This window comes from Raphanus sativus, chromosome 9 (genome assembly GCF_000801105.2).
Source record: "Raphanus sativus cultivar WK10039 chromosome 9, ASM80110v3, whole genome shotgun sequence".
Taxonomy (NCBI): domain Eukaryota; kingdom Viridiplantae; phylum Streptophyta; class Magnoliopsida; order Brassicales; family Brassicaceae; genus Raphanus; species Raphanus sativus.
In genome coordinates, this window is record NC_079519.1 from 11,364,497 (window position 1) to 11,379,558 (window position 15,062).

General features: G+C 33.5%; 1 protein-coding gene across 1 annotated transcript; it reads left to right on the forward strand.

Annotated features, from left to right (window-relative positions):
* The first annotated feature begins 5,352 nt into the window (after positions 1-5,352).
* LOC108828634 (phosphoglucomutase, chloroplastic) lies at positions 5,353-10,002 on the forward strand. Its single transcript, XM_018602381.2, has 22 exons — positions 5,353-5,685; positions 5,767-5,832; positions 6,027-6,071; positions 6,157-6,249; positions 6,334-6,386; positions 6,485-6,536; positions 6,618-6,686; positions 6,896-6,964; positions 7,102-7,224; positions 7,314-7,366; positions 7,537-7,615; positions 7,702-7,766; positions 7,837-7,904; positions 7,979-8,097; positions 8,188-8,262; positions 8,337-8,452; positions 8,865-9,006; positions 9,094-9,175; positions 9,255-9,301; positions 9,384-9,461; positions 9,552-9,657; positions 9,742-10,002. Exons 1-22 carry the CDS (start codon positions 5,473-5,475, stop codon positions 9,807-9,809), a joined length of 1,881 nt encoding a protein of 626 aa, XP_018457883.1. The 5' UTR covers positions 5,353-5,472; the 3' UTR covers positions 9,810-10,002.
* Positions 10,003-15,062: the final 5,060 nt, after the last annotated feature.

A 15,062-nucleotide genomic window follows, 5' to 3' on the forward strand; every position in this document is an offset into this window, starting at 1 on the left:
ACCTAGTTGGATTTTTTGTCTCCCTATATAAAAAAAATTACACATTCTCTCTCCTCCTCTCAAATGGCTGCAACAAAAGTGTAATGTTTCTCATTCTAAAACTCTCCAACCTCTCTCTAATCTCTTTGAACTTATAAACCCCAATTTTTATATCAATTTATTGTTTTTGTCTCATGTCTTTCTCATTAATTTATCTTGTTTTTGCAGGTTTTTCATCACATGGTTCTTATCTTCCACTCATTTAAAGGTATATCTATTAATTTTAGATATGTATTTTTATGTGTTCTATAAAGGTAGATCTATATAATTTTCCACTCATTTTCTCTGTTTTTAAGTCATTTGAATGTTTCTGGATATGTAGATTTTTCAAATTTGGAAGTCTTCTCATGGAGTCTCCCATGTCTCCCTTTCAAAACAGATCTGAGTGTTTTGGTAAGTTCTTATGTCTAATTTTTCTTTATTTGGTGATCTTCTGTTACATAAAGTTCTTAGATTTTTCCCAAACTAAAACTCTCTAAACCCATTCTAATTTTTTTGACTTGAAAATACCAAACTTTATATGAATTTTTCATTTTTTCTCATGTCTTTTTCACTAATATATCTTTTTATTGCAGGTATTTAATCATATGCTTCTCATCTTCCACTTGGATATGTACGTTGTGCGTTCTATATATATATATATAATCTTCGATTCATTTTCTTTGTTTTAAGTCATTTGAACGTTTTTTGATATGCAAGTTTTTTAGATCTGGATTTGGATATACAAGTTTTTAGATTTCGAAGACTTTCCATAAGTCTTCTTGGAAGTCTTCTGACATAGCCTTCTTCCATATCAAGTGGAGTCCAAGCTTGTCTTTATAAGAAAATGATCTATAATAGTTTTGCTTATGGTCTGTTTTGTGATTTGCATGTGTACTTTTTTAGTTGTGATTTTTCTTTTTGAAAATATGAAGTGATATTAATGAAAAAATTTGGTAAATATGTTCATTTTCCAAAATATTATCTTAGCAAAATTACTTGACATAATTGAACATGAGCAAAAGGCTTTTGTTGAGCTGATTATTAAACTTGGTGTATGTGATGTAGATACAACTTGATGTTGAGAGGTCTAAGAAGTGAAATCAAATGATAATTAAACTTTGTTTATGGTCAAATGCTTTTGCCTGATTGTAACAAGCAAAAATCTATACTCATATAAAAAAAATATTTTCATCACTCTATCCAATCAAAAAGACTTAGGCCTTGATTGGTACAGCAAATGAAGAAGAAGTAGCAGAATGCTGTAGAAGCAGTATGCTGCAGAAGTTGTATGCTCTCATTAAAATTTTTAAAAAGTGATTGGTAGAGCATTAGCATTATACAATTTTAAAATTATCATAAAATTTATTATATAATATATTTATTTGAAACTAATATATATTAAATTATAATATATATTAATAATATATTTGTTATTAAAAATAATGAATCTTATTTAATTTATAAATTAAATTAATTTTTAAATGTGAAATAATATTATTAAAAATAAAATTTATTTAAAAATAAAATTTATTTTTGGATATAAAATAATTTGATATAATTAAATAAAATAAATAAATTAAAAATAATTTATATAAAATCATCATTATTTATTTATTGGTTGAGCAATAAATGATCCATATATAATATTATCATAAAAATAATCTATGACATATAATTTATTTCTTTAAAAATAATATAAATGTTTTTATTTTATAATATATAAATATATATTATGTTATGTTTTTTATTAAAAATAATGAATGATATGTGTAATTATATAAATTTTATTATATTTTAAATGTGAAATATTGTTATTTAAAAAATAATAATAATTAATCACAACTTTTAGTTTTTTTGAAAATATAATTTTTTATTATAAACATAACTTTAATATTATTAAACATATATAAATTAATTATATAATTTTTTTTTGAATTTATATATATTCTAAATGCAAATGCTCTTCCAAAAGCTTCATATGAGAGCATTGAGCAGATAGTATTTGGAGAGCATTAGCATCATGTAAATGCTTTTGTTATCAATGTTGATTGGATAATAATGAGCATAATGCTAATGCTAATGCTCTACCAATCAAGCCCTAAGATCAAATACAACACAAATTCAAAAACTAACATAGAAGACATTAAATCATAAAACTTGATATTTTTGAAGTTATTTAACATTTTTAAAAAGTTAAAAAATACATATTTGATACTTAAAACTCTTGAAATGCAAATTTTACAATAACTAACGTAGAAGACTTCTTATCTCATTAGCTATAAACTTTAATAAACAAGAATGCTGGTAACCTCATAATTATCACCAATTAAGTTATGAATTTTATTCAGTAGCCCCAACATTGACTAATATACTTGAATTAACAAGAAAATGCTAAAAAAATTTAGTTTAAGAGAAAATAAAAGTTTATTAAACATTGACGTAGATGACTTCCAAGGAAGTCGTACGGTAGACGACTTCCACGACTTTCGTGGAAGTCGTCCATGATGTAATTTTTTCAATTAACTTTTAAATGTGTTTTCTAGAGACGACGTATCTGGAAGTCGTCCAACTTTTTTTGTAAACAAAAAATCTCGAAAATACCTGAGACGACTTTCCCGTAAGTCGTCTAGGAAAAACATGTTAGTTTTGCATTTGATCGGACTGTGTCAAAAAATTGACTTTTCCTGGATGACTTACTCGTAAGTCGTCCAGAAGAAAATTAAAAAAATCAATATTTTGTTATACCTAAACGACTTCCATGTAAGTCGACTTCCTTGATCTCTTGTTCTCCATGAATGACCAGTCCTTTATAGCTTGCACTTCTGTCTTCTCTCCTTCCAGCGAAGGCATAATTATCATCTCTTTTCTCTTCCAGACGGTCAGTTCTTGAGGACGGTGGTATTAATCGTGACAAAGATCTGAGCAGATTCTAGTATCCAAATAGCCTTTCATAACGAAGAGATATCATGATCTCCTCGCCTCCACGAAATACCACCAAGGTCTCAAAGCACAAGTTCTGGAAACCATCAACCGTAACCTGGATCTTATTCTCATCCAAATCGATCTCTATGACCTCTTTTATGGCCTACCCAATACACTCAAAAGTGGGAGAAGCCCAAAAATGCAATGGGACACCAAGAACTCGTACCCAAAATGTTATAGTTGTAGGATAGTTCATGTCAACTACAGGTTCCCAACGGAAAAGAGAGAGCATCCAATAGTCAAGATGGTACAATTTCATTCTCAGAACCTCAACAATGTCCTCCTCTTGCTGGAAATAGAACTGGAACCTCCCCAATCCCAAGTCTACACACACCATTTTGTCTTCAGCTTTCCAAATCTCTGACAAGCATAATCAGAAGACCTTTCATATTATGATGTATTGGGTTCATGCACCTGCCAATCAAAAGTGTTGGCATAACCCTCGATCAGCTCTGAGTCACCAAACTGAGGAACATAAATCCTCATGATTTTCAAATCCTCCTTCTTCACCTTGTTCCCCCTTTCTTTCCCATAATTCTACCTTGCGTCATCGTTATATAACAAATAGAACCTGAGAACGAATAATGAAAAAAACAGAAAATAAAAATGATATTGTTTGATTTGGTAAGGTTCTCAACTCCTTATATTGGTCCACTCGAATCCCTCCTCTTTGAAAACACCATCCCTCTGTGATTGTGATTGAGATCTCTGATTAAACCTTCTTGAAGTATTTCCTAATTGGTTTTTCATTAACTTTAATGAACTGATCTTTCTTATTAAACAACCACATCTTCGTGCCCATTCCCAAAGATTCATCGTTACAAATGATTAGATACTGTTGTGATTTCCTTCCAAAACTCCCAAAGACTCAATAATACACTTAAGTATAGTTCTTCTCTGATTCTTCCTTCCCTATTGTCGTTAATGTGATGTATCATACACAATCGATTGATTTCCTTAACAAAATAGATACTCCATATCTCCCTTTTATTTAACTAGAAAATCATCATCCAGCTATATTACCCTTTCCGGATCCTAATTCCAGCTTCAATCTTTTTTTTTAAGTCATAATCTGAATCTCCAATCAGATCTCGTAATTACACCCTTAACACTAGAATAAGATCGCAAACCTTGATGATTTGAAAAAAGGATCCATTTAAGATCGCAAACCTTGATGATTTGAAAAAAGGATCCATTTTCCATCAAGTCACCAAGGAGAATCGAATATCTCCGATACTCTGATATCTTTTATCATATTCGCATCAATGCCTGTCAATTTTCCATGACAGTCTTTGGTTTCTTTCTATATCTCCTTTTCCTGCCAAATCTCTGATTTTGACCATACTGCTCATGATTTCTGCTTTCCCCAGTTAACTACATAACCCTAGACCATACTTCTCATGATTTGAGTTTTGTTCTCTAATTTCACTATTTTTATTTTCTAATTGTACTTATCGAAAACTACAAAAGAACTAAAAAGAATTGTGACAAGAGCATTCCTCATTTATAATTTGGGTCTTTATTTCACTGGATCTTTATTTGATTTTCAGGTTTAGTTAAGTACGTAACAATATTTTAAAATCAAAAATTCGATTAAGATCTGAAATTTGAATTTATAGTGGGTTCAATCGGCTTTTAGAAATATTTCAAACCTGAACCAAACTCAAACAAGACTTTTATAATATGTGAATGATGTTAAAATCCATAAACTAAACACGATTGAATCCGAACTGAAACACGATTGGTCCACCGAATGTCCAATCCTAACAGATATAGTTAAAAAACAATGGTACTTTCAGTAAATTATACAAAAATACAATGTTAGTTTCAAACAATATTCGGGTTTTAAATAAGAGTAGATATCAATAATTGGCAGTATACCTCTGAATTAGAGAAGACGGATGTATGTTTAACCCCTTGTTTTGATTGCCATTCCACAAGTCACAAAATAATCTCAGAGATAAAAATGATTTGTTGCAGAAGATCATGGCAGTCCAAAAATAAATAAATACTACTCTCTCCATTTCATATTAAGTGTCATTGTAGAGAAATTTTTTCGTTGCAAAATAAGTGTCGTTTTCGCATTTTAATGTATAATTTATTAACTTTATTCTCTATTTTATTTTTCTATTGGTTAAGATTTATGGGTAATGGTGTTTTTATATAGGAAATATGTAAAATTAAATGATTTTTTAATCTGTGTGCACTAGCTTAAAATGACACTTATAATGAAAGAGAGGGAGTTATATACCATCGAATAAGTGGATGACGTGGATCCTTCCTTGAAACTTGAAACACAGAAGAAAAAAAGAAGAAAAAGAAAATAGTGTCTCTAGATAAGTGAAGCAAGTACATGTGGCAATCCTACACTTGCTCTCTCTCTCTCTCTTCCTTAGATCTTCCCTCTCTCTCACTCTTTAACGCACACTTTCCCGTGTATCCACTCTCCCCCCCAAGCCAATCTCAACAATGTCGTCGACCTATGCGAGATTCGACACCGTTTTTCTCCTTTCTAGGTTAGCCGGCGCTAAGTACTCGCCGTTGTGGCCCTCTTCTTCTTCATCGTCGTCTCTCTTATCTTCCGGCATTCACCTTAGAGCCAAGCCGAATTCGCCTTTGCGATCGGTTACAGCATCTTCTTCATCGTCTGGTGCTATCGTCTCCGGAAGTGAAAGCATCGAGGTTTTATCTCTTCTTCCCATATGAATCCCATCCGAATAAGTAGCTATCTAAATTTGTTTATGGATTCGTTTTTTTTTACAGATCAAATCGGTGCCGACGAAGCCTATCGAGGGGCAGAAGACTGGTACTAGCGGCCTCCGCAAGAAGGTCCTACTTACTCACTCACTGATTGTTATCATACTATGTTACTGCTACTACTCGTACAGAGCTGAAAAGCCTAGTAGTGTTTCTATTAAGTTAATCTTTATATACGATTACTAAATCTCGAATTTTCACTCAAAAGGAATAGTTGCTGACTGTTTGAGTTACACTCCTTTGGACATTTTTATTATGAATTTCAGGTGAAAGTTTTCATGCAAGATAATTATCTAGCCAACTGGATCCAGGTGCTTGCTTCCTAACCTCCACTTCTGATTGCAATTCTTGAAAGGGTGACTTTTACTAAATAGATTTAATTTTTTTGTGGTCTAGGCATTGTTTAATTCATTGCCGCTGGAGGACTATAAGGACGCCACTTTGGTTTTAGGAGGTGATGGTCGTTACTTCAACAAAGAGGCTTCTCAGGTTATTTTCAGTGCCTCCTTGTAACTTCACAAGTTATTTTTACTCACATCATTTGGTTCTTCAAGCCGCATGCTTTTCTTGCAGATAATAATCAAAATTGCGGCTGGGAATGGAGTTGGGAATATTTTAGTTGGGCAGTAAGTTTCCTTAGCCATTTTAAAGATTCTTGCATGAATTACAATTTACAATGTTGAAAGATTTGGGATCAAATTAACCTTAAACTTAATACTTGTAGGGAAGGCATTTTGTCAACCCCAGCGGTTTCCGCTGTCATCAGGAAACGGAAGGTAATCGTCTCTGTTTATCTCTTCTTAGAAAGCTCAACATCATCTTTTTTCTACAACTCATATTGATAATTATTCTCACAGGCAAATGGAGGATTTATTATGAGTGCAAGTCATAATCCTGGTGGACCTGATTATGACTGGGGTATTAAGGTCTAATATCTGTGGCATGCCCTTGCATATCTTTATCTCTATCCTTATTATCTGTGAAAAGTACTTAGTTTTCGTTATAGTTCAACATGTGTGGAGGAGATTTGGCTCTTGAGCAACAATGAATTATACTTTATAATCAGCTTTACTTGCAATTTGTGTAGAGGTTAGATGATAATGAGTCACCTTATCTGATCTTTTTGAATTTTCAGTTCAATTACAGCAGTGGTCAGCCAGCTCCCGAATCCATTACTGACAAAATTTATGGAAATACACTTTCAGTAAGTATCTGCTCAAGTTTGATTGAGCTCTCTAGCCAAGTTTTCCCTTGATGATCACTGATTTTTTTATTTTTTATTTTTTTGCATCCTGTCAATTTTTATATATGTAGTGATCTAGTCTTTGGTATACATTCTAGATCTCTGAGATTAAGGTGGCAGAGATTCCCGATATTGATCTGTCTCATGTTGGAGTTACCAAATATGGAAATTTCAGTGTGGAAGTTATAGATCCTGTTTCAGACTACTTGGAGCTCATGGAGGTAAGAATATACTCACATGCTTCTTCTGTTCGTTTGTAATGATATTGGGTATGTTTTGACATTAAATAGATCCATGGTGTTTTATGCAGGATGTGTTTGACTTTGATCTCATCAGAGGTCTTCTTTCGAGATCAGATTTTGGGTATGTTCTTACATCTAGAGCAAACAGGGTAGAAGCTTTCAACGTACTCTTTTTGTGTGTTGATCTTTCTGTTATTTGTGCCTTTGCTTGCAGTGTACTTCAACGTGATAAGATCGGAAACTAGGCTATGATTTGATGTTTTTGTTGTTGTTTCTTTGCTTTGCCTTTAGGTTCATGTTTGATGCCATGCATGCTGTTACTGGTGCTTATGCGAAACCAATTTTTGTTGATAATCTTGGAGCCAAACCGGTATGCCTTGGTCATTAAGATAAATGTTACGTTTAGTTTTTGATATTTTAGGCTTTTCAGATGTTTATGTTGATTTTATTTTGTAGGATTCAATTTCCAACGGAGTTCCCCTGGAAGATTTTGGGCATGGCCATCCAGATCCTAATTTGACGTAAGAAACAAACGTCTGGGATTTTTGACAACACTTGGTATATAACCTCTATAAACCTTCTTACATATAGATACGCAAAGGATTTGGTTGATGTCATGTATCGTGACGACGGGCCTGATTTTGGAGCAGCAAGTGATGGTATGATTCTGGACAGATATCTTTCAAATATTCTTGTTCTTTTAGCTTAGTAACTAACGTGTTTTTTCTGACAGGTGATGGTGACAGAAATATGGTTCTCGGAAATAAATTCTTTGTCACGCCTTCAGATTCTGTTGCTATCATTGCAGCCAATGCACAAGAAGCAATTCCCTATTTCCGTGCTGGTCCTAAGGTGGGATTGCTTTGCATAAGCTTTTATTTCATCATTTTTTTAAAAGATATATTTCCATTTAAAGTTAATGGACGTCAATCTTATTCTCAGGGTCTAGCACGTTCTATGCCAACTAGTGGTGCCCTGGATCGTGTTGCCGAGAAGTTGAAGCTTCCTTTCTTCGAGGTCAATCAGCTTTAGCCAAAGATGTAATTTTTTTCAGGATACACTTCTTTGACATTGTAACTTGTACTTTCTAGGTTCCCACCGGATGGAAATTTTTTGGAAATCTTATGGATGCTGGAAAATTGTCAATCTGTGGAGAGGAGAGCTTTGGAACAGGTTCTGATCACATCCGTGAGAAGGATGGCATATGGTACGCTCTTTTTTAAACTTGGTGAATTTGCAACGTACCAATTTTTTGACATGAATTCATGACAATCTTGATGCAATGTATAAATATTATTTGGATAATAGTCGTCTTCGTGGCTTTCTCTCTAAGTACTCTACTCTAGTGACTAAGATCCCAAAATTCCGACCTTAATTAACAAATAATTTTGGTTTTGGATAGCAGGAGTCTCCCATGACTACTTCATCATTTAGATACTAAGATTAATGTGTCATTTGAAACTGTTCCCTACTCTCATTTCTTTATAAACTATGTTTGTTTCCACTGAAGTGGGGTTTGTGAAGCTTTCTGTGTATCTGGGTCTTTAATCCCATTCCGTAGCCTTGGGATATACTACTTTGTTTTCACATTATAAAATGACTCTAACCGTAAATGACAGGGCTGTGTTAGCGTGGCTTTCGATCCTAGCTCATCGCAATAAGGACAAGAAATCAGGGGAGAAGTTGGTTTCTGTTGCAGATGTAGTGAAAGAGTACTGGGCGACATATGGAAGGAACTTTTTTTCTAGATACGACTACGAGGTAAGATTGTGCTTGATTTTTGTAATAGGTCTCAGAATAATTTACTTTATTGGCCCTCAAGTTTTATTTTTTTCATGCGGTAATCAGGAATGTGAATCTGAAGGAGCCAATAAAATGATGGAGTATCTTCGAGATATCGTGTCTAAGAGCAAGGGCGGGGAAAATTATGGTTAGGTTCATCCTTGTTCATGTCTTTTTCAGTACTGAATCGCTTATTTTAATTCTTCATAACAACTTTCATCTCTCAGGAAACTATGTCCTCCAGTTTGCAGATGACTTTTCATACACGGACCCTGTGAGTCTGATAATAAACAACGTTAGGATTCAACCATGCCTTTACATACCTCTGATGAGCAAGTTTATGTAATTGTGGACAGGTTGATGGAAGTGTTGCATCCAAGCAAGGTGTTCGGTTTGTCTTCACGGATGGATCCAGAATCATATTTCGTTTATCCGTATGTGTTAGATTCTTTTTCCTCATGAATAGAGAGACTCATTGTCCCCTATCAGAGTAACCTAACTTAGATTTTATTATTTTTTTCCAGGGAACTGGTTCAGCTGGTGCTACAGTTCGAATATACATTGAACAGTTTGAGCCAGACGTTTCAAAGCATGATGTGGATGCACAGATAGCTCTAAAACCTTTGATTGGTTCGTTCTTGTTTTTTTCGGGTAGACTTAAAGAAGTTTGAGTCGTGACTTTTAATAATGATTTATCTCGTTGTCATGCTACAGATCTTGCATTGTCTGTATCAAAGCTGAAGGAATTCACAGGGAGGGAGAAGCCCACTGTCATTACATGAGAAATGACAGGAAAAAGACAATTATCTGTTACTACATGGTCCTAATGAAAGGCAAGTTGGGCTTCTGACTTCAGTTTTGTCTGCCATGTTTATTCAAAAATTCCAGAGCAATGAAATGCTTATCTATGTAACGTATATATAACTTGAAACATCCTCTGTATACATAATAAATAAAACGATATATTTTCTTTCACTTGTCGAGTTATGTTACATGATTCATGACACTGTCTCGGAATAAACTGCTTATTAGAATGTATTTAGCATGAGAATCAAAGTTCTTTTTTAATATTTATTTTCTCGGTCCGTCATGAATCATTTGCAACCATCCGGACCATTTAACTTTATAGTATGCGCTCGGCCTAGTACCTTTGCGATGAGAACAGTCGTCTTTTAGGCTACTTGTAATTGGACGTTTCAACTCAAATTTTTATATCTCGCATATAGGCCTGGGCATCCGGGTCTTCGGGTCGGGTCTTGTCGGGTCCGGGTCTTTCGGGTCCTCGGAAATTAGACCCATATGGGTATTTATAATTTTCGGGTCGGTTCCGGGTCGGGTCTTGTCGGGTCCGGATTGGTTCGGGTCTAGAATTTTAGTACCCGTAAAACACATATAATATTCGGGTATTGTTCGGATCCGGGTTGGTTCGGGTATATAAAACCCCAAAACACTCGAAATACCCAAACTGGACCCGAAAACTCGAAAAATACCCAAAAAACCGTAAAAGTACCCTAATATTTACCTAAAATCAGATCTGAAAACTCAAAAAATATCTGAATACCCAAATTATATTTTCTGAAAATCTAAAATTACACTCAATTTGAAATTATACCCGAAAATACGAACCTAAAACTTAGAAAAGATTAGAAATACCAAAAATATACCCAATCATCCTAATATACCTAATATATAAAATAAATCTCGGGTATTTCGGGTACCCGATCGGGTCTCGGGTCGGGTCCGGGTCTTACCCAAGACCCGCAGGTCCAAAATAAAAAGACACATATGAGTACTTATAATTTTTCAGGTCGGTTCCGGATCGGGTATTTTCGGGTCGGTTCCGGGTCAGGTCTTCGGGTCCGGGTAAAATGCCCAGGCCTACTCGCATACATCCTCTTCATTGGTTTGTACTTTTCCTCCTCGTAGGAGACCTAGTGAATATTGGGTTACACTACAAGGATCAAGTGAATGTAGATAAGAAAGCAGAGAAGCTGCACTTGTTTATTTCGTCTATGTACTTGGAGGCTCCTTTAGCTGACAAATTTTCATGATAGAGACTTGGGTCGTGAGATCTGCGACTGGTTGTTGTTTTTTTTTTTGTTATCGTGCGATCTGCGACCTGTAATTAATCACGTCTCGCAGGTTATTATTCGTTTTGGCGTTGTGCGACCATTCGCAGGTTGTTAAAAATTGCTGAAAAAAATACCAACTAGAAATTAAAATTTTTGAGTCGCATGACTGGTCTTAGGTCGTGCAGATCGCATATCACACCATATACAAACGAACATAATAATCTTATAATCTTATATCGCGTGACACTTAAATGAACATGACCACTATCTATTTATCGCCCTTCAAAGACCAGTCGATTTGCTGTACAAGTAAGACTTCTACTCACATATACACGCACACAATTATCAACTCTTGGATATTTTATTTTGACTAAAACTAATATAGGGGTTAGAGCATCTTCTTTAAGGATATCTCACTTGAGATACTTTGGATTACGCTTCCAGTAAAACTTAGAATTCCGTAACTACATACACATATATAAAATAAACATACATTTACTTGTATTTTTAGATACTCTTAGATAGATACTCCGATGGGGTGCTCTTATAGTCTAGTATTTTGCTTACAGAACGATGTACATAGGTACAAATGAAATCATGTCTGCGTCTTTCCCACATATCTATACAGATTCTTGGCAATCAAGCATCTTTGTTTTTTCTTTCTCATCTTGTCTTATTCTAAATTTCTGTTCTGAGCACAAACGCTTGGTCGAGCCGTGCGAAGAACTTCTTATGCCATAAGCAAGAAAAAGTTTATTCAATATTATATTAAATTAATAAAATAAATTTATTTTATAAATAAAAGGAATGTTAAAAACTAGAAAATAATAGTAATCTTCAATAAAACCTAATAATGTAATTAGTAAGCTGGAAGAAAAGAAATATTTTCACTCAAAGAAAAAACTAAAATGTAAAATCATAAGGTTAAATAATAAAAATAAATAAATTGGTTCAAAGTAATAGTAAAATATTTGTAAAACAGATATGGATGTTGAAAGAATTTTGCATAAATAGAGAAGAGTTTAACACATTGGCGGTTTTGGAATTTTGGACAAAATCTTTGACAGAAAAACATATTATCAATAGACGACATATCAAACGTAATTTACATATTTGTTAAGTAGGCACGGCTCTGGTCGTATTCATATATCATAAACAGAGAGACATGTTTTTGGCGTTATTTGGTGATTAAGTCGTCTTTTTCTAGAGAAATCAAGAACCAAAGATCTATAAAGAGATCATTTCTGTTCCGTGATGTCTAGTGTCATCAGTTAAGACATACACTCTCTCTCTCTCTCTGTCCACTCAAATAATGCCACAGATGAAAAAAAGGTAATCTTTTCAAAGTGGAAAAACAAGAGAATGAAACGGAACTATGTTGTGTGTCCTTATTTGTGGACGGGTGACGAACCATATGCTGAAACGTAGTCCGGTCGAGCATTGTTGTGGCTCTATCAATACCGTAGTGATTTTTTTTTTGTTTGACTAAATTTTAATATCGTAGTGATTTCTTCTCTTTTTAAAATTAGAATGACATATTTCCTCTGTTCCCCAGCTTCTTTTTATCTGTTATGTCGTATACCGTTTTGTTCGTATTTTACATTGGTATTCAATGTGTGAGCGACGAGTTCTCAACATATTTAAAATTAAAAAAAAAATATAGAATGAATATCTCGAAAGTATTTCAAGTTTTCAGACACTGATTCTGTATTTTATTTTTAGTTCTTATTATATATTTGTTGAGATACCTTCTCTCACACTTCCAACTAGAATGTTCATAGATTCTTTAAGCGTAACTTTGACCTACATCAGATCAATTTGTTTTTTTTTGTTTTTGTAAGAAATCAGATCAGTTTGTTCTCCCTCTGAGATAGCGTTTTTTTCCCAGCTGACCTGTTGGGATCTGATCATAGATCACCAGAACATCACTTGTACGGGACTCTTAAGAGGCCCCCCTCCCTCCCCACCCTCCTTTTCTTTTGTTTGTTTTCACTTTTGGAGATACCTACACTTACCTGCAATTTTCCTGTTATGTGTGACAAGAATATGAGAAAGTTATGGTTTGATAGTGAGATTGTCATGTCTCGAGCACCGTTTTTTGTCGATTAGTGAAGAGGAGGGACCCCTCTTAGTGGTTTTATAAAGTAGAAACGCCAAGTGACAAGAAAGGATTGGTTTTGTTTGATTCTTCTAGTTTTCACTCGTAAATATTTTTCTCTCTTTTTCTTTCATTTGTGCATGGAAAGTTAGATAGAAAAAAAAATGGGGTGCTTTACTTCTCTTTGACCTAGCTTTTTCTTCGCATTCTACATCATTTTTTTTCCTCTCTATGTCAATTGTTTTGTAATCATTTCGATTTGAACTCCAAAAATAGAAATTGTCATTAACAAAGTGTACCAGTATCTTTTTTTTTCTTTTGAAACACAGTACCAGTATCTTTTAAATACATCTTTCTATGACTGGATATGAGTTTGTGACTGAATTCAAAATTTGCACATAATCAGTAACCAATGTAAAATTATCCAACCGGATCATGTAAGGATGTATTTTTGGTTTCACATACTATCCAAACTTCAATCGAATCAAAACGGATATCTTAAAATCTCAAATTATTTTTTTGATAAAACTGAACTGAAAAACTGAATTAATATTCAAATCAATATAATTAAATCAGAATCCCTTTTATGGATTTGCCCCTGATTTTCCTTAGCATATTACTTTTTGTGCCATCAGATTTGTTTTAAAAATAAAAATTCATTAAGGATAAAAGAGGAAATGAAATATAGACCACATAAACAACCAACTAACTCACGTTACATTTTTATTTATGACCTGTATTATCGCATTTGAACCAATTAAACCAGTATTAATTGGATAATAAATATGTCTTCGTGTTCTCATGAACCAAATGATATACGATTGTTCAGGGGTGGGCACTTCGGTTATCAATATAATTAAATCAGAATCCCTTTTATGGATTTGCCCCTGATTTTCCTTGGCATATTACTTTTTGTGCCATCAGATTTGTTTTAAAAATAAAAATTCATTAAGAATAAAAGAGGAAATGAAATATAGACCACATAAACAACCAACTAACTCACGTAACATTTTTATTTATGACCTGTATTATCGCATTTGAACCAATTAAACCAGTATTAATTGGATAATAAATATGTCTTCGTGTTCTCATGAACCAAATGATATACGATTGTTTAGGGGTGGGCACTTCAGTTATTTTTGATTCGGTTCGGGTTCGGTTCGGTTTGGTTAATTCGGTTCAACAATTTGTCCAACCAAAGTAAACCATAATTAGTTCGGTTTGGATCGGTTTCGGTTCGGTTTGAGTTCGGTTCGGTTTGAGTTCGGTTTGGTTTTAGTTCGGTTCAATTTTAAAACAAAAATGCATTGTCACAAAATCATCACGTTGGCAACTATGAAAAATTAAATTATGTTGACTAACTCCAATATAAAACCAAAACAAAAAACTTTCAAAAGCCCAAAACATTTACAATCAAATCAAAGTTAACTATAGTAAATAAAAAATTTAAAAAAACATGGTAAATAATGCTTCTTAAAAATAAATATGTAAATTAAATCTAATATAAAACTGAAACAAAAAAACCCTTAATAAACTACAAAAAATTTTATAAGAACACAATTAAACAAAAATTAACTAAAGTAAATAAAAAGATTAAGATAATTTTTAATAAAGTTAACAATGACTTTAGAGCTAGGATTTAAGTATTATATATTGCTGGTACGTTTTATTCAAATAATAAAAAAGTACATTGGTTACGGGTTCGTATTAATTTGGTTTTGTTCGGTTTTGGTTCGGTTCGGTTTCGGTTCGGTTTGTTCGGGTTGGAAAAATCTTAAACCTAACTAGTTGATAATAGACTTTGGTTCGGTTCGGATCGGTTTCGGTTCAATCGATTCGGTTCGATCGGTTCGGTTCGGTTTTTT